The sequence below is a fragment of the Brassica rapa genome, chromosome A03, assembly GCF_000309985.2.
Source record: "Brassica rapa cultivar Chiifu-401-42 chromosome A03, CAAS_Brap_v3.01, whole genome shotgun sequence".
Taxonomy (NCBI): domain Eukaryota; kingdom Viridiplantae; phylum Streptophyta; class Magnoliopsida; order Brassicales; family Brassicaceae; genus Brassica; species Brassica rapa.
The window spans coordinates 14,253,642-14,272,164 of NC_024797.2; the positions used below are offsets into that span (position 1 = coordinate 14,253,642).

General features: G+C 32.4%; 3 protein-coding genes across 6 annotated transcripts; all 3 read left to right on the forward strand.

Moving 5' to 3' along the window:
• Window positions 1-1,293: 1,293 nt before the first annotated feature.
• Window positions 1,294-2,361, forward strand: LOC103858694 (thioredoxin M2, chloroplastic). Of its 2 annotated transcripts, none has more exons than XM_009136095.3 (2): window positions 1,294-1,630; window positions 1,878-2,361. In XM_009136095.3, exons 1-2 carry the CDS (start codon window positions 1,405-1,407, stop codon window positions 2,192-2,194), a joined length of 543 nt encoding a protein of 180 aa, XP_009134343.1. In that variant the 5' UTR covers window positions 1,294-1,404; the 3' UTR covers window positions 2,195-2,361. The 2 variants fall into 2 exon arrangements, with proteins under 2 accessions (XP_009134343.1, XP_009134342.1); XM_009136094.2 differs by having other exon boundaries at window positions 1,300-1,630; window positions 1,875-2,361.
• A 247-nt stretch (window positions 2,362-2,608) lies between these two features.
• LOC103858695 (cyclin-A2-4) lies at window positions 2,609-9,161 on the forward strand. Of its 2 annotated transcripts, none has more exons than XM_009136097.3 (9): window positions 2,609-3,219; window positions 7,098-7,391; window positions 7,480-7,629; window positions 7,698-7,790; window positions 7,856-7,989; window positions 8,092-8,244; window positions 8,312-8,498; window positions 8,591-8,725; window positions 8,825-9,158. In XM_009136097.3, the coding sequence occupies exons 2-9, from the start codon at window positions 7,164-7,166 to the stop codon at window positions 8,876-8,878; spliced, it is 1,134 nt and encodes a 377-aa protein (XP_009134345.1). In that variant the 5' UTR covers window positions 2,609-3,219; window positions 7,098-7,163; the 3' UTR covers window positions 8,879-9,158. The 2 variants fall into 2 exon arrangements, with proteins under 2 accessions (XP_009134345.1, XP_009134346.1); XM_009136098.3 differs by lacking the exon at window positions 2,609-3,219 and adding an exon at window positions 5,193-5,687 and having other exon boundaries at window positions 8,825-9,161.
• Window positions 9,162-15,378: 6,217 nt separating this feature from the next.
• LOC103858696 (protein ACCELERATED CELL DEATH 6) lies at window positions 15,379-18,163 on the forward strand. Of its 2 annotated transcripts, XM_018657086.2 has the most exons (5): window positions 15,379-15,557; window positions 15,642-16,480; window positions 16,572-17,140; window positions 17,221-17,464; window positions 17,554-18,163. In XM_018657086.2, the coding sequence occupies exons 2-5, from the start codon at window positions 15,649-15,651 to the stop codon at window positions 17,823-17,825; spliced, it is 1,917 nt and encodes a 638-aa protein (XP_018512602.1). In that variant the 5' UTR covers window positions 15,379-15,557; window positions 15,642-15,648; the 3' UTR covers window positions 17,826-18,163. The 2 variants fall into 2 exon arrangements, with proteins under 2 accessions (XP_018512602.1, XP_009134347.1); XM_009136099.3 differs by having other exon boundaries at window positions 17,221-18,145.
• The last annotated feature ends 360 nt before the right edge of the window (window positions 18,164-18,523 follow it).

Below are 18,523 nucleotides of genomic sequence, written 5' to 3' on the forward strand. Positions count from 1 at the left end.
AAACCTCCGCAATTGAGACATTAAGAATGAAGTAAAATGCTCTAAAGCTCTACAATGAGATGAGAGAAAGAGAACAAATCATACACAAAAGCTTACTTACTACACAACATGCTGTAACTTTTCACTTTTCAGACAAAACCCCACAGAAGAATGTTACATTTTCACACTCTAATACAAGAAAGTACTGACTATATATTCCCATTAACCGAACAACCAACTTCCAAATCTCATCACCGTATATAAACAACTTCAACTACCATTTACTTTACACAAGTTAAAAGCTTGCATTGGTGTTGGAACTCAGGATCCAAACAAACAGAACATACCAATGTTGTGTAGAGAGGAGCTTTACCTTATCTTAATGCTCTATTGGAACTATAAGTTAATTATTATATGGCAAAAATAATCGGCACATGGGATTATAGTCCATGAGATGGAATCTTCATTTTCTTCTGACTTAACAAATGGTTGCATCAAAGTTCAGTAAAATAAAAGTTCGCATGTACTTATCATTATAAAAGTCGAATACACTGGGGTAGGACTTGGTGAAGCACATGCGACCAAACATTAGTATATTTGTCGACGGATTTGAGGCAACATTAACGTTTAGGCCCTTTGTACACATCGCCAAAAGAAAAAAGAAGTATCAAGAAAACATTAACACTACTGTGTGCCGATGATTGATAATCTTATTTTTATAAATTTCCATTCAGTACAAGCCGGTTCGGTATACTAGCCAAAATAAATTGTAACACCACCACGCTCCACTTAAAAGTAAGGTGGTAGTTTACCACAAATTGACGAACTAGTTAACCAAATATGGGTAACATTACTAATGAAGGACACCATAATATTCTATTTATTAATTACTACTTAGTCAATTTAAATGGATCAAAACTTAATATTAGCGGGAAAAAACATTTAAAAGCTGCAAATTCTTCTTTCTGTTCATTATTTTCTTTCTTTATGAATAAAGCTATAATATATCAATTTCCATCTATTTTCTATTTTAAGATCTAAATAAGCTTGTTACCAAACAACAACTCAAGAGAGTCGTCATATGAACATGGGCTTATGTTTCCACAGCTTTCTGGGCTTACATTTTGTTAATCCATCTACAGCTCAAACTCATCTCAACGAATCAAAAAATTAAAGTATATTTTATTTGCCAACAATTTTTAATACATTTTAAAAGAAAAGAAAAAACAATTCCCTAATTTTATGTATATTTTCAACGTGTAATTAGCTGGAGAAAAAAAATATAAAGAAGCATTTATTTGTTAAAAAAATAAATATCAGTTTCAGTTTCTGCCACCACACTTTCTCTTCCACAGTTTCGTTATCTAGATATTATTTTAGGAGGATCTCTCTCTCTCTCTGCTTCTCTCCATCTCTCTCTTAGCCATGGCTGCTTTCACTTGTACCTCTCGTCCTCCCGTTTCCCTCCGTTCGGAGTCGAGAATCGCATCCTCTCCATCCGCTTCACTCTCTGCTCGGCGGATGTTCACCCTGTCGCCTGACTCAGCAGGATTGAGAATCCGTCTTTCCCAGTCTCCCTCCTCGTTGACCTCGAAGGTTCCTCGACCACGAAGAGGCATCGTCTGTGAGGCTCAGGAAACCACTACAGATAGTATGTCCTCTCTCTACTCTATGTCTCTTCTTGTTCAGTTTGGCTTTTACCTATGTGGTTCTTGATATCTTTTTGACCTGTGTTGGTTGATAATGCATTTTAGTAGTTTCTATGAACTGATTTGGTGTTGATGATTGATTGATAGATGTGTTTATTCTATAAATTCGAACCGGATTATATTTGCATTCACACTTGGCTCGTCATTCATATTTTAAAGGGTTTTTGTTTATTTGATGATGAATAGTAGTTTCAATAGTCAACGACACAACATGGGACTCTCTAGTTCTCAAGGCGGACGGGCCTGTATTGGTTGACTTTTGGGCACCATGGTGTGGGCCTTGCAAAATGATTGACCCGCTCGTGAACGAGCTAGCAAAAGAGTACACCGGGAAGGTCAAGTTCTACAAACTGAACACGGACGACTCTCCTTCAACCCCAAGCAAGTACAATGTTAGAAGCATCCCAACGATCATGATCTTTGTCAATGGGGAGAAGAAGGATGCAATCATAGGTGCAGTGCCTAGATCTACGCTCGCGTCTAGCATTGATAAATTCTTGCAATGAGATTTAGACTGGTGAGTCTGTGAGATCTGTTTCTCCTCCTCTTCTGTCTTGTGTTCTCATTCTCTCTTGTAATTTGTGCTTCTTTGTAGCTATCTGTTTCTTCTATTGTATCTTTTATTCATCACTGAACATGGATAAATAAGATGATGTCATGTTTTTTTATGTTATTTTTATTGCCGGTTAAAGACATTAATAGATCGATCTTGGACTAGACTAATTGAATCAAGAAAACTATAGTGAAGTCTCTTTTAGGTCTGAGAAAGAGAGAGGTCTTAAGATGGTTCGGTTCTGCAACATTTTTTTTTATGAAAACAAGCTAAGCGTTTGTCACATCTTCTAAAACTCTTCGTAATGAGGATTGTATGCGGTGAACGCTTGTTGTATGCAAAGGGAGTAAAGGTTATAATCTGAAACTGAAAAATATCTTTTAGAGTTATATTACGTTTCGAAATATTTATTTAATTCAGCATAGTTTATGTGTACCCAATTTATAGAAAAGGATGTCAATTAGGACAAAATGAATGAAAGCCAAAAGAATTGAACATTCTTGGACTGATCCACAGTTCCCGACAATGTTCGTGGACTGTTCTACTTCTTTGCATTATTGAGTTCACGCTCACTCTGTTCACAAGTTTCCGTTCAAGTGTGTGGCGGAGTTCTTTATCAAGCTCAGATCACGGATCTTCTCTCCTTCCATTCTGAATATATTCCGATGAGTCCATAGACTGAGAAGAACACCACTAGCATGTCTCAAGAACAATTGAGGAGATTTTATTCTTCATCTTGCTGCTACATGGAGTACTATTGAACTAGTGAGGAGCATTGTCTTTGAATATCCATGTCTTTTATTGGATATAAAGTCAAAGGATCAGCTTCCAATCCATGTAGCCTTTGTGAAAGCAATGCTTAAAAGTGATATTAGCCCTGGAGGGGGAAGTCGAACTGAGATTCACAGTCGGAAGGGAGAGAATATCTTTGCACACACAGCTTTGAAGACTTTTGGATTGATTCAAAGCAACAAGAAGGTTGGAACATTGTTCACATTGCTACTAAAAAGTGGAAAATTGAAATATTACAACACTTACGACATAATAAACAAACAAACTATCTTGTCAATGAGCAAGATTTGGATGGGAATAGGCCTCTACATAGAGCTGCTCCTTTCTTTACTAGACAAAAACCTGTTCATAAAGAACTGTAGTAGCTCAACTTCCCGGGATATTGCCGAGCTGAATCACTACATCTTTCGGGAGGTATGTCTAAGTTCTAGCCATAACATTACTTTAAAAAAAATATCTACACATCGATATTTACCCTTATGTTTGAGTACAAAAGTTGACACTGATAGTCTTAGTATACATACGGCCATGTTCAAATAGATATTAAACTCGTGAAGATCATGAAGCTAACAAGACCATAATGCCAATGGACAGTGGCAAAAACAAAGAGTACATCAATGCTCATAGTGTTGGCTGTTCTTGTAGCAACGGTAACATTTTTACAATATCAGATAGATATAAAAGCTGTGCACAAATGGCTATGACAACGAGAGCTTTTCAGTATGGCATAGGAAGGTTATCAGTCTTAGGGTTGCTGAATTCGAACAAGTTTTCGTGAACTCTACATTTTTGTTTTACGTTAAGTTTACTTTTACAGAGAAGTGGTAACTGAAAGTATGCATGAAAATGAAGTTCATGTGTGTTAAGATCACATTACTTTTCACAGGATCGTTGACCATGATAGAAAATGGGACATCCTTGACCATGAAGTATCAAGTAAACGCTATTAGAAATAGAACTAATAACCATATCAAACGTACATTTCAATTTCCCACACCAAGGTTTACTACCCTGATCTTAGAGGGTTGCCGTGCTCGAACAATTTATCATGTACGGTTCTGATATAGTGATGGTAAATGTTTGGTACTTTAATTTGGTATACATGAAGTTCTTGATCTAGTGATGGTGTCTTCCATCAGTTGTCACAAGTTTGTCTTACTGTTCACTTTCTTGAGTGTAAGGAAAGATAGTCAAAGGTCGTTCAAAAAAAGAAAGATAGTCAAAGAAATGTACATTTTTGTTTGTTGGGTTCTAATAGAACCGTTCTATCTTTGCTGGAGGACTATCTTTTCTAGATGAAATGCAAAGTTAATACACATGATTTGCATGTGAATAATTCAACCCATGGGTAGAAAATTTACTTTTTTTGTAGAACGTTTTATGGTGGAGAAATCTCTCCCATAACAAGCGAGTAACAACTTTATTATGCACATTTGTCAAAGTAACGGTTGACAAATTTAGCTATAAGTTCTGTTCTACATGAGAAATAAAAATGTTGATCACATAATGTTACCTTTTAATCAGTACATAGAGGGTCCCCAATACATAGAGGACGACAAACTCGAAGTACACTTTTAAAAGGAAGCAAATCCAATAGAAATAAAAGTACAAAACAGATTCTTTAATCCCGACCAATTAGCATATGCATGGTGTCCAAATAAGTTTAAGCTTCAAGGGTAATAAAAGAAATGTAGAAACGTAAGGAAATTAGTTTATAAAAGACTCATTGGGGGGGGGGGGGGGGGGCAATGGATCATTTCAGCATTTGGTCTTTGTTTTTATATATACAGTAATACACTAATATGAACTATTGCCTATTTCCCAATAATAAACCATTATTGTTACAAGATTCAACACTCCAAGTACACTATTTTACTCACTACCCTTTTTAACTTTAAAACAACATGATGTTTTATAGTCACTTTTATCTACCTCTGGATGAATAGCCAAGCTGTCTAACAGTGACACCTTTTAGTTTAAAAAATGAGTAACAGCGCATTCATTGGAAAACGTAAGCTATTCCACTAACGATCTTTTGCTTCTTTTTTTACTTTAGCTGGGTTTAGGTAAAAAATCACTAACAGAAATAATAAGAAAACATTCGAAAAAATAATTCCTTATTAATTACAAATTTACAATAGGTTAGTGGAGAAATGAAAATGACACAGAACCTACAAATTATAAAATACCAAAGGTGATTAAGATGAAAAGGTAAATGATAAGTTACCAAAATGTAAACAAAAATTTATCATGTTCAGTCACATATATTGTGAATTTTAAAAAATTAACAACTAATCACTTGATCGAAATTTCATTTTAGTGTTTAGATCTGTTGTTTCTCCCTTATATAGTGGAGTCAAACTAGTCAAACGAGTTTCGTTGGAAGCACATAAACAAACATTTTTCTTCTTTCCCCTAAAACAAAGTTTCTATTACAAATGAATATTTAATTATAACAAAAAGAAAAGAAAAGAAATAGTATTATCTTTAAACTCTCTCTCTATCCCGCTCTCTTCCACAGACAGTCCCTTTGCACAGAAGCGAATTGACTATACGTTTACTCTCTCGATCTGTCTTAAGCTTCCCTTTTCTTCCTCTTCCAAAAGGTCATCTTTAAAAGTTTTTTTTTCCTTTGAAGAATTTTCTGGAGCGTGGTAAGTTCTCTGCGTACTCTGTCTCCATCTTCTTTGTTTTAGTTTTTCTTTCTGAAATGTGATGTTATTATGCATCTGCAATGTTTAATGTTAGGATTGTAAATACAGTCTCCCAATGCGGTTTTCTTGAAAAATAATCTATAGGTTTTGAAGCTTTTGCGTTATGGGTCACTCGGATATAGTTCTTGATAAATATTTGCATTGTTTGTAAGTTGTCTTCTCTTTTACGAATGGATCCGTACGATTTCCTTTGAATATTTTAGTTTTGGAGATCTTGCAGCTCTAAATCATAGATCTGTTTGTTTCTTGGATGAAATAGTTTTTTTCTTAAAAAGAAAATCAAATTAACTTAAGGTTCAAAAGAAAAAAATTAAGTTGCAAATTTGACCTTTGAATCTGCCTGAATTTGAAAAAGTTTGAACTTTGGAACCTAAATGTAACCTCTTTGGTTTGAAGATCCAATTTCCCTGGAGCAATACTTGCAAAGAAGAAAAGGTCTATGTAAAATAAATTATCAAAGTGTCTCATAATTAGATAAAACCTTATTTCAAAGAATAATCATATTAACTTTTTTTTTGGGACTCCAGTTTCTCTGAAATGAATTTTTATAAACTAATAAATATTTCCACTGTTTTTAATTAATTAATGTTTTATAATTTTTTTTTGTTTCAGTTAGATATTACTTTAATTTATAATTTTAAATTTATTAATCTTTGTTTATAACAATTTGTATTTTTCAAAAAAAATAATTATTGATTGAATTATTTGACTAGGTAATTAATATGTTTAATGTTTAGAAAAAGTCAAAAATTATATGTACTCTTAATTTGTAAATTAAAAAAACTTATGGAATATTGTTTTTACCATAAAAAGAAACTATACATTTGTTTTTGCTCCAAAAAAAAACTATACATTTGTTAGACCATTCATTCTCCCTTATTTCATGGAATCATCAAATGAATCAACGAGTTTAGTTGGAAGTACATAAATAGAAACACTGTCTTTCTAAAAACAAAGACTGTCCATGTTTAAGCTGTATATAAATCTCTTTTCGTCTGCATAAATACTACTGTATTTTGTATGTGCTTTCGCTGGACATTGATCTCTAAGTTCTGTCTTAAATTGTAAGCTTTTTTGTTAGATCATTCTTTCTCCCTTATTTCATGGAATCATCAAATTAGTCAACGAGTTTAATTGGAAGCACATAAGTGAAAACATTGGTTCTTTCTATAAACAAACCATGTCTATGTTTAAATCTCTATATAGACACCTCTGTATTTAAGCTGAATATAAATTTCTTTTCATCTGCATAGATACTAGTTTGTATGCTTTGGCTAGACATTGATCTCTATGTTCTGTCTTAAACTTTAAGCTTTTTTTTACCATTGATATTGACTTTAAATTCCACAGATCCAGTGATGATGATGTGGTACTGAGAAGGGGTTGGAAACCGAATCATTTCAAAGGGTTTCAATCATGAAGAAAGAGAATGATGTTTCTGGCAGCACCATACCACTCCATGCTCGCCCTCTCACTCGTGCTTACTCTAAGATGATAACATCTTCAGAAGTGGATGCTACAACACAGAGTCTAGGACATGTAGCGAGAGCAAATACAAAGAGAGCAGCCTTGGATGAGAAGAAAGCCAGTGCACCTAAGAAGCGAGCTGTTCTTAAAGATATCACAAACGAGATCTCACCTAAGGTTCATGTTGTTAAATACACACAATACTTCTTGCTTCTATACTCCTAGTTTATATCAAATAATATGTTTCTGGCTACTGTCCATATAGTTGGAGACCGTCAAGCAGATAGAGAAGGTGGGCGCTGTATCCACTGTGGCAAAAATTCTGAAAGTCATTGACATTGATTCAGATGAGAAAGATCCTCTACTGTGTAGCCTTTATGCACCTGAAATCTACCACAATCTGCGAGTTGCCGAGGTAATAAAAAATCTTAGAATGTTGCATTAGAGGCATCTGATTCCTAACAACTTGTCTACACCTAGCAGCTTCAACGCAGACCATTTCCTGATTATATGGAGAGGATACAAAGAGATCTGACTTGGACAATGAGAGGAATATTAGTTGATTGGCTTGTAGAGGTTAGTCTTTTAGATCCCTTTTTTTTTTTAAGTTGTTGCTAAGTTTTGTTACAACAAAAATTTAGGTCTCAGAGGAATACAAACTTGTACCGGACACACTCTACCTCACAATGTATCTCATAGATTGGTTTCTCCATGGAAACTACATTGAAAGACAGAGGCTTCAATTGCTGGGTGTCACTTGTATGTTCATTGCTTCGTAAGTTTATAATCTCTTCCCTCCTTTAAAATCAAACAATGCTGGTCAGGAAGGTAACATCTGAAAAAAGAGTTTGGTGTTGTTTCTTGAAATATTTTAAAGAAAATACGAGGAGATCTTTGCGCCACGCATTGAGGAGTTCTGCTTCATCACTGATAACACTTACACAAAGGATCAGGTCCTGGAGATGGAGAGCCAAGTACTTAAGCATTTTGGCTTTCAGATTTACACACCCACTTCAAAAACATTCCTCAGGTAAATGTGAAAACACTTCAGATGTTCTAGTCTTTTTGGTGATTCTAAGTTTCCGTTTTTTATGCAGGAGGTTTCTCCGAGCAGCTCATGCTTCTGATCTGCAGAAACCGAGTGTCGAAATGGAGTTTCTGGCGAACTATCTCATCGAACTGACGTTAATAGACTATGAGTTCTTGAAGTTTCTTCCTTCGGTCATCGCTGCTTCAGCTGTTTTTCTTGCTAAGTGGACACTGAACCAATCAAGCCACCCTTGGGTCCGTTCTCTCTTTGTTTTTGTTAAGACAAATCTTGAATATTGAATCTTGAACCTCATATTGTTTTTATTCTTCCATTTTTTTGGGTCCAGAATCCAACTCTTGAACATTACACAACGTTCAAAGCCTCAGACCTCAAAGCATCTGTTCACGCCTTGCAAGATCTGCAGCTTAATACCAAAGGGTGCACCTTAACCTCTATACGTTTGAAGTATAAGCAAGAGAAGGTAAAAAAAAAATTCACGTTAAAAATAAAATCACGTTAAAAAAAGTCACGTTAGTACTTCAGTAGATTTTTGTTACTTTACATATTTTTGTTACTACAGTTGAAATCCGTGGCGGTTTTGTCTTCTCCGGAGTTACCTGACAGGCTATTCTGAATAGAGATTAAACCGAGCGGTTCATCTCCTAACCGAAGCATATGCAACTTAGAAACTGATGGTCTGGATCGTCCCTCTCTCATTTATCTGTTACTGTTAAATAAAACGTCAACCTTTCCACGGTCTGGATTTTTATTTAATACCCAGTAACCGGATTAGTTAGTGTTCGTTTATTCCGGTTTAGTGTAGACTTGTTTGGTTCTTCCAAACCGAGATTATTTTAATTCAAACGGATGTACATTTTTTCTCGTTCTATCAGGCCGTTTCTGGTTACGGAACATTATTTTGTTCTGCCTTTGTTATCACCTTGCAAAAGATCTCTTGCCGTGTGCCTTACACGGGTCAAATTCTGTGTTTAAAAAAATTGATTTTTTTTCTTCATATATTACTCGATATCTAAATTTTTGTTCAACGTTAGATGTACTGTAACTATAAGGTGTATGATATTATATATAGGTAGTTTTTAAATACAATTAAACTAAACTAAGTAATAAATAAAATATATGCGTAAAAGAATGCTTCTAATTGATCAATATTGATATAAAAACTGAATACATGGTAAGTCTTGAAAATGTATTTTCAGAAAATATCATCTAGTGCCCCACTTTTCTTTTTTGTCCCTGCATATGTAGCCTATGTTTTGTATTGTCTCCTTCTCTGTTCTACATTGCATCACATCATGCCAAACTCAAAACCCAACTTCCTTAATTCCTACCGCAACTGAAAGTCTGAAACTGTCTTCGTTTACTTCATTAATCAAACTACCTCTCTTGCTAATATGTCTGTATCTTGAGTTTTCGTTTTGATTAACAAGATTGATTTATCTTGTGTATGTGGCTAAAAGCCTAAAACACAGAGAAAAAGAAGGGACAATTTAAGACTACACTGAAGAACTTCTCAGCTTGGTTAACCAAGATGTTCGATTGCCAGTGGGTGATTTGTCATGTTATACAGCTCATGATGGAACTCCGAGATCGATATTGTCCAAGAATGTTTTTTCAGGGTGGGTGAAGAATATGACAACATATGTTTCTTGGATCGAGCGCCAGGTACTAGTTTTATCACGTTTAATAACAATGAACCTTTAGAAAGACAAAATTTTGTTTAATTTTTTTGGTCTGGATTGTAGCTGATTATCCCGGATATCTTGAGAAACGTGAAGTAGAATGAGATAATAGGTACACTCAGAGATCAAAAGGACCATTGTAAGTGTGACTACAAAACGATTCTTGCTTTTAATAAATATTTGTAAGATATTTGGTGATGAATCTTTTGTTATTGAAATTTTCTTAGTGGTCTGTTGGGCAATCGTAGCCACTGAGCTTATACAGGCTGTGAGACGTTGACATAGACGTGACACATACCCCACCACACCGTACTGTCTATTGTTTTAACTCAAGAACTAGATCTTGATCAGTGAAACAATTTCATGTATAGATCATTAGTGATATAAATTTTTAAGGTTAATCATATATTTAAATATTTATATAACAATTTCAAATAAAATAATTTTATAGTTTACAAGTTATAATTAATCAATTGCTTAAAACCGTCACATGTATTTATCGCTTCTTAATATATCTTTATCTTATTGTATTTGCATTTAGTTATTAAAAAATTAAAATATGCATATAACAACATATCTGGAAATTATTTTGTATTAAATTTATGCTAAATTATTACATGCCGCCCTTCAAAACTGGATTTCCTTTTAACAATATTTTTTACGTTTATTCATTTTAGCTAATATATTGTTGTATATAAAAAAGCCTAAGGTGTGTCAATTTTTTATACATGTATTATATAGTTTTAGAATATTATCATATTTGTTTTTAACATTAATATTTTATATTTATGAAAATAAATTCATAAATTTACCAATTTACTATAATTTATCATATTTGATTCAATATAATAATTTATTTTAACATGATTTATTATTATTATTAAATATATAAAATTAAATATAACTTCTATTTTATTGATAAACATATCTGAATATATATTAATGTATAATAACAGTTCATGCTAATTACGAAATTAGTAGAAATATTTACATAAAAGTTTTAAAAATTAAGATATTGTTACAATATATTTAAACATATTTGTTAGAATTTTTAATATATATATATATATAAATTTAAAATTTATCAATATTAAATTAGTTAGAAAGAATTTTATATTATTAGCTTTAGTGAAATACTTGTTAATTTTTATACATGTATTATATAGTTTCCTAATCTTAACTCGTGTTACAAACATATTATATGTTGAACAAAAATACTTTATACTTATGAAAATAAAATATATAAATTTATCAATTTAATATGATTTTATCATATCTAGTTCAGTATATTATTTTTGTTTTAATATGATTATTAATGATTATATAATAGATAAAAATATGATATAGTTTTATTTTTCAATTTATAAAAAATAATTTAATATATTAATTTATAATAATATTATAAAACTAATTACGAAATTTGTGAAAATATTTACATATAACTTTTGAAAATTAAGATCTTGTTAAAATCTTTTAAACAGATTTGTTAAATTTTATAAAATATATATATATTTGTATTTAAAATGAAAAAATATCAAAATATATTATGAGTAAAGTATTCAAGGAGATAGTAATACTACTTTACACATAGTAATACTTTGGCCATTTGGACGTTTATCTAGTTAAACCATGACAAAAGAGAAATTTTTGTAGTAAAACCAATGATTTTACACTATGATTATTGGTAAAGAAAACATTTGCAGCAAAAATTAGCCAGAAATACGTATTTTGTTATATTCTCCTTACTATAGTCTAACCATTCACATACTAACAATGAAAGTTAAGGAAGTTTTTATAGAAACTGATAAGTTTTCTTGAACTATTGAAAATAATCATCAAAAAGTAGTTTTAAATATTCATATTTACTATATACGTAGTCTATTAACATAAACTAGACCTGGCGCGCGAGTATGAATTTTTGGTTTTTTTGTTATTTATTTAAATAAATGATGTATTTGTAATATTTGATGTATTATATTCACCAACTAAATATTTTTTGGCATTTTAAACCATCTATTTATGACGTATATTCGATATCATATAAAAATTAAACAAATACACGTAATTAGAGAATTGTAGACGATATATAAAAACAATGGTTATTAATGTAAAATATGAAGAAATATTATATTATGACTTAGTATGGCATAAGAGATTATAAATTAGTTGTACATGTTTAAAGAAAATACAATGATTTTTAAACTTCTATGAAAAATTTAACATATAAAAAGGGAGATCTATTAGTCATCAAATTGTAAATAATTTCATAATTTTATTAATAATAAATTATTTATAGTTTTTGTTTTTCGTCAAGATAATTATTAAATGTCCATAACATTAATATGTTAAAAGGTCATATTATTAAAGCCCATGTTGTAACCATTTTTTCCGGGAAGTGTAACAAAAATAAATTACCTTTAACTCTTCGTTTTTTTTTAAAGTTTTGTGTCGGCAAAAGATTTAAAAAAATCTCTCTATCTTTTTCAATGTTAAATTTGAAGCTTATTATTCGAAAATCATACGCAAATATAAGAAATTGGTTTGAATCTCTATATCTTTATATTCTTATAAATTTTAAATTTATTGCTTCCTCTTCTACAAGAAAATTAATTACCGAAGTAATAAATCAATTGGTTGGAATCCAATCTATTCTTATAATTAGTGTAATTATGGTTACAGTTTCTATATTTAATAGGTACATTAAAGATACAACATTGAAGATATTATGTTTTGATTAATATAAGATATTAGATTTTTAGTTTGTATTTATTGATTTGTTTATTATAAAACTTAGAAAATCAACAGGATGATTGGTTAGTTGATACATCCTATAAAGAAAACGAAAACTATAGGTGGTTTGAATATTGTACATCGATCGATGCATGATGTAAGTAGACTATATAAAACTTGAGCATGATCATTTCAAAGTAAAGTATAGGTAGGTTATATGTATTTGTTATATTGTAGTTAATATATTTTAAGTATTACATATGTCAAGTGATTCACATTTTCGTAAAAAATAAAATTCAAGTTCATTATTGGGCGTACTCGTCCGTAATAAGCTACATTAAATATATGATGTATTTTTAGGTTCATTTAATGATATTAAGTTTAAATTTGATTAAGGAAAACTCATTAATTTAACTGAAAAATACAAGCATTAAAATAGGTAGGTTCATTTAATGATATTAAGTTTAAATTTGATTAAAGAAAACTCATTAATTTAACTGGAAAAGACAAACATTAAAATAGAGAGTTTAATTTAATTCATAGTAACATGAAAGTGTAAATAAATTAGAAAACTTAAAGTATTTTTTATTGGGTACTTCTATTTTAATAATATATATATATGGGTTCTATATACTAAACGTACATACTACTTGCAATATATATGGTAGTCCGAATAACACATAATAAAACCAGTAATCTTATTAGTCCGACTTACACATAATAAAACTAATAATCCTAATAGTCTGAATTACACATAATCCACTTTGTCTATATCATTGTTGAACTCCACATGTGGAACACTTCTACACTGCTCATGATTAACTTGCAGTAGATAACCAAAAATGTCTTCATCATTCTAGATATATGATGGCTTATTCGAATACAATACCATTGGAAAGTAACTAAGCTTTGCTTTCATCTTAGATTCATCTACCATTAACTTTCTGCAAATACGCTCAACCAAAGCAGAGTATGTGACCTCCTCCACTGATTTCTTCAACACAATCATGTGAATTTTATCTTCTCCTTCACCATCTCTTGATATCCATTTTATTTCAGCCTCATCCTTCGTATAATATCCCCCGTAATCAAAACAAATGATTGTGCAAGGCGGATTTTGCATTTTTCCTGAAATAAAATAAAATATCATTAGAATTATCATTATTAAGATGCTCAGAATTAATTTTCACCCGTACAATCTTCTTCCCACCCGTACAATCTTCTCTTACTAATACTAATTTAATTCAGTACTATACATAGTAATACTATATTTCTAGTAAGAATATAAATATAGTAATCCTAGGACGATATTGTTAGGATTTTACATTACTCATGATGCATAATTCATCTTAAATGAAATTAAACACATAATATCATCAAAACACACATAAAATATATCCAAAATCGATAAACACAGTTTTCAAAATCTTTTATAATCTCTCATAATTTTCATTGGATCTTCTTTTTTTTTACACTAGCCGAGATATACACTTGTTTTAATAACATTTCAGCAAAAAAAAATCATCAAAAACAAACGTAAAAATACCTGGAAGCCCTAAACACAGTTTTTTGAAATCGTTTTAAATCTCTCAAATTTTCATCAAATCGTATATTTTAAACACTGCCCATGATATACACGACATTTTAATGTTATTTTACAAAAAAAAAATCATCTCAAACGAACAAAAATTACATGTTTTAGAAGCTTCAAAATCCCCAATGGAGGTTGAATAAAAAGAGAGAGTACGAGGAAGAAGAAGGACATGTGGGCCAACTGAGCTTTCATTGGTTGAAGTATTATTGTGGACCATGTAGGTAGTTGAATTTTGGTTGGTTTATTTAATTGAATAAATTAATGGAGAAGGACTATTTTGGGAAGTGCAAGGATAAAATGGTAGGGAGAATAGAGATGGGGCAGTAATAAAAAATAATCCCCCATGGTTTAGGTTATTACCTAGTTTGTATTATATGTCGAACCAACTTAACTTGGTAATAAAAATATTTTAATATTATATTGTGTTTATTAATTGATCCAATATTAATTTATAGAATTTCTACTATACACTGAAAAAATATTTTCATATATTTATAAGTGTTGTGGTTTATCTTATTTATCTATTTAATATTGGACAATTTTCGTAAATAGACAATTTTCAAGTTTTGGTCACAAAAATAAACCATAAGGGGAAAATGACCAAAATGTTTTATTTAATAGGTAAAAAGACACTAATACCCTTGATATATAAAAAAATAAAAAATAAAAAAAAGACAATTTTTTATAGTTTTAGATTATATGTTTTCAAATTTGAACTTTTTTCTATTTTTTTTTGAATTTTTTCGAATTTTTTTTTATATTTTTTTTCAAATTTTCTTTTTGTAATTCGTAAATACTTTTTGAAACTGTTTTATAAAATTTTAAACCTCAAACTCAAATCTCCATCCCTTAACTCTAAACCCCTAAGGTTTGGATTATTTAAGTGTATATTTACCTATTTAATGAAGCATTTTGTCATTTTGAATCTTATAGTCTATATTTGTGATTAAAATTTTTTAGTGCTATCGTAGGGTATTTAAATTTTAAAATTATGAATATTCAAACCAATAATTTGGATATCTATCCTCTATTCCATCGACTGATACTATTCACATATCCACTGTCTTATATAAACTCAGGACAAATCTCTCTCTCTCTCTCTCGAAATGGACAGTACTAGTTGCGAAGCCAGGCCACAGAAAATAAATGCTCACAGAGTAACTGCATTACCCATTCATATACCCAGAAGGCTTATTGACCACAACGCTACAACGTTCTTATTGATTTTGAGTCTCTCAAGGCTTTAGCAACAACTCCTCTTGTACCTCTGATCTTACTTAGTATACTTGGTAAGTTTTTCTCCTCCCTGTTCTTTCTATCGTTGTCATATATTTTCTTAGAGAACTAAAAATTGTCTGTGTGTGATGGTTTAGGTTAAAGATGAACAGTTCTGAAGCATGTCTAGGTAGAACTGAGGCACAGCGGTCAACAGATACGTATGAGAAGCACTGGATACAAAGATACAATCCCATAAGTCTGATAATGCGCGGATTGTGCTACATATTCGGTTTGCTAGGATGTTGTGAAGCTGGAGGAGACACTGAACCTCTTCAAGATTTCCTTACCGACAACAACATATTTTCAGATATTTTCAACCTTCCAGATGAATATGAGCAGATGACTCCGGAGATCTTTACTGCAGTAAGTGCAGGGAAGAAAGAGTGTCTGGCGACTACCAGCAGTTGGCAAATAGCACGTCTCAAGGATGATCAAGGAGATTCTGTTCTTCACCTTGCTACGAGTTGGGGTAATGTTGAACTAGTGAAGAGCTTTGTCTCTAAATGCCCATCTCTTCTACTAAAGCCAAACTCAAAGGACCAGCTTCCACTTCATGTCGCTGCTCATGCTGGACAATTAAGTGTAGTTGAGGCTCTTGTTGCAACAGTAACATTTGTCTCAGCTACACTGTCTGATGAACAAGACAAGAAGAGACTAAAATTATATGTTGTCAAGGATAAAGATGGAAATACACCTCTGCACTTAGCCTTAAAAGGTGGCCATGTTAGTACAGCTGTTTGTCTGGTGAAAGCAAACCAAGGGGCTTCATTTCTTGCCGATAACGATGGAATATCTCCCTTGTATATGGCTGTAAGAGTTGGGAATGTATTACTTGTGAAAGAAATGTTGAAGGATACACCCGACAACAGCCAAGATTTGGGGTTGGAAGGGAACAATTTTCTTGCCCATGCAGCTTTGAAAGCGAGGAATACAGGTTTTCTTTTGCTTTTAAAAACACAATTCTATACTCAACCTTGTTCTGAGATGGATATTTGTAGGTATGCTAATAGTTCATATATATGTAGATATCCTTGATTGCGTTCATCAAAAATGTCCGAGGCTTCTGGACGTGCTTGATGAAGAAGGAATGTCCTGTCTTTCAGTTGGAGCATCCATAGGGTTTAATAGAGGAGTACGCAACCTGTTAAACCGGTCAGAAAATAAAGTTTATGTCTCCAATAATGATGGATCCTTTCCGATCCACATTGCTATGAAGAGACGCCATATCTACCTTGTGTCTGAGATTCTCAAATATTGTCCAGAATCAAAATATCTGCTTAACAGAAAAGGTCAGAACATTCTTCATATTGCGGCAAGTAGTGGGAAAATGGATTTATACTTTTTTAGCTATCTTTTGGGAGCTGCTGCTCGTTCTATATTTCTCCGGGATGGTAGGTTTAGTCGGCTGATGGAGAAGCAAGACGTGGATGGGAACACACCTCTGCACCTTGCTACGATGAACTGGCGCCCTCGTACTATTTTTTGTCTCCTATGTCATTACAACCGAAAATGCATGGCCACACGGAACAATAGTGGTTTAACAGCTCTGGATATTGCAGAAGGAAGTATGCATCCAAACTACATATTCCGAGAGGTATATATCTTCGATGTCCCACCACAATCCCACATTCAATATTAATTTTTAAATCTTATTGGTCTTGTTTTGGATTACAGAGGGTGTCATTGTTGGTGTTATTATACTTTTACGTAACATCAAGAGGTTTTTTCACACGGAAAATGTTCACGGAAAAGATAACAAAACCATCGTATCCACTAGATGCTGACAAAAACAAAGACTACGTCAACACTCTTTTAGTGGTGTCAGCTCTTGTAGCAACCGTGACGTTTGCAGCTGGTTTTACGATACCAGGTGGCTTTAACAGCTCTGGTCCAAACTCGGGCAGGGCAACTCTAGCCGGTGACCCCAAACTCATCTTTTTTATAGTCTTTGACATCCTAGCAATGCAAAGCTCTATAGTAACGATATCTACGCTTATCTGGGCGCAGTTGGCGGATCCGTCACTCGTTCACAGATCTTTAAATACTGTGACCTTGCCTTTACTGTATTTCTCTCTACTCTGCATGTCGGTTGCATTCTACTGTGGCGTTTGGGTTGCATTTGCGCATGTTATAGAGTTTGTGGCCGTCCTCGAAATCACATTTTGGAACTTCCTCTTTCTAATGCTATTTCTCCTTGGCCCTCACGTTATCATACAAATACCTGGCATTCCAGCTTTATTTGGTCCCTATTTCCTGCTATTTGTATTGTTTGTGGATGACGACCACCATGAACAGGCTTCTGCTACATAAATTTCAGGCAAAGACCCCATCCAAAGGAGATTATAAAGTTCCTGGAATAGAGCTTTTTCTCATTAGAGTGGAGTTGTTTGATTCAGTACTTGTTACAATTTGACATTTCTTTATTTCTGTTTCTTTCCATGATGTGGTTTGATTTCCTTGTATGTCCTATGATGTTTTTTGAAAGAGTACTTAATTGTCTCTTGTTAAATGCATCAGTCTGTTTCCTGACTTTGCTGTATATGTTAAGTCCCATGAACCTTGATGTAGCCAAAAAAATTCCATTTCTTCTAATTATTAATAAAATTAGCTGCAAAAATAAAGTTCAGGATTTTTGAATGACATGAAGCTTGAATTGAGGAATTAAAATCGTTAATCGAATTACAGGGAGGTCTCCGGAAGAGAGGTATTTTTGTGATGAACATTAAACGAGCGGTACAAGTGATTAGCTTAAAACAAAATTTGATGTCAAGCTCACATATCTCGGCCTTACGTGCACTACATCGTTCCTCTAATCTCGGGGAAGAATCTTCTTTTTCATGATAGTCTTTGTTTTTGTTTTGATTTGCTTAGCTTTGCTTTTCTTGTGTCTTGTACTGTGTAAGGAAAGTGTGAATCTTAGGGGTGTCTTCGGACAAAACTCTGGACAGTTATCAAAGATCAAACATGTATTTGAATC

What these genes read in the sequence shown, in the direction of transcription:
- LOC103858694 (XM_009136094.2), top strand. Translation starts at nt 1,405, where the DNA reads ATGGCTGCTTTCACTTGTACCTCTCGTCCTCCCGTTTCCCTCCGTTCG. An exon ending in TCAGGAAACCACTACAGATA is followed by an intron (nt 1,631 to 1,874) that starts GTATGTCCTCTC and finishes GATGATGAATAG; the next exon opens with TAGTTTCAATAGTCAACGAC.
- LOC103858695 (XM_009136097.3), top strand. Translation starts at nt 7,164, where the DNA reads ATGAAGAAAGAGAATGATGTTTCTGGCAGCACCATACCACTCCATGCT. An exon ending in CAAACGAGATCTCACCTAAG is followed by an intron (nt 7,392 to 7,479) that starts GTTCATGTTGTT and finishes CTGTCCATATAG; the next exon opens with TTGGAGACCGTCAAGCAGAT. An exon ending in ACAATCTGCGAGTTGCCGAG is followed by an intron (nt 7,630 to 7,697) that starts GTAATAAAAAAT and finishes TACACCTAGCAG; the next exon opens with CTTCAACGCAGACCATTTCC.
- LOC103858696 (XM_009136099.3), top strand. Translation starts at nt 15,649, where the DNA reads ATGAACAGTTCTGAAGCATGTCTAGGTAGAACTGAGGCACAGCGGTCA. An exon ending in TTTGAAAGCGAGGAATACAG is followed by an intron (nt 16,481 to 16,571) that starts GTTTTCTTTTGC and finishes ATATATATGTAG; the next exon opens with ATATCCTTGATTGCGTTCAT. An exon ending in CAAACTACATATTCCGAGAG is followed by an intron (nt 17,141 to 17,220) that starts GTATATATCTTC and finishes TTTGGATTACAG; the next exon opens with AGGGTGTCATTGTTGGTGTT.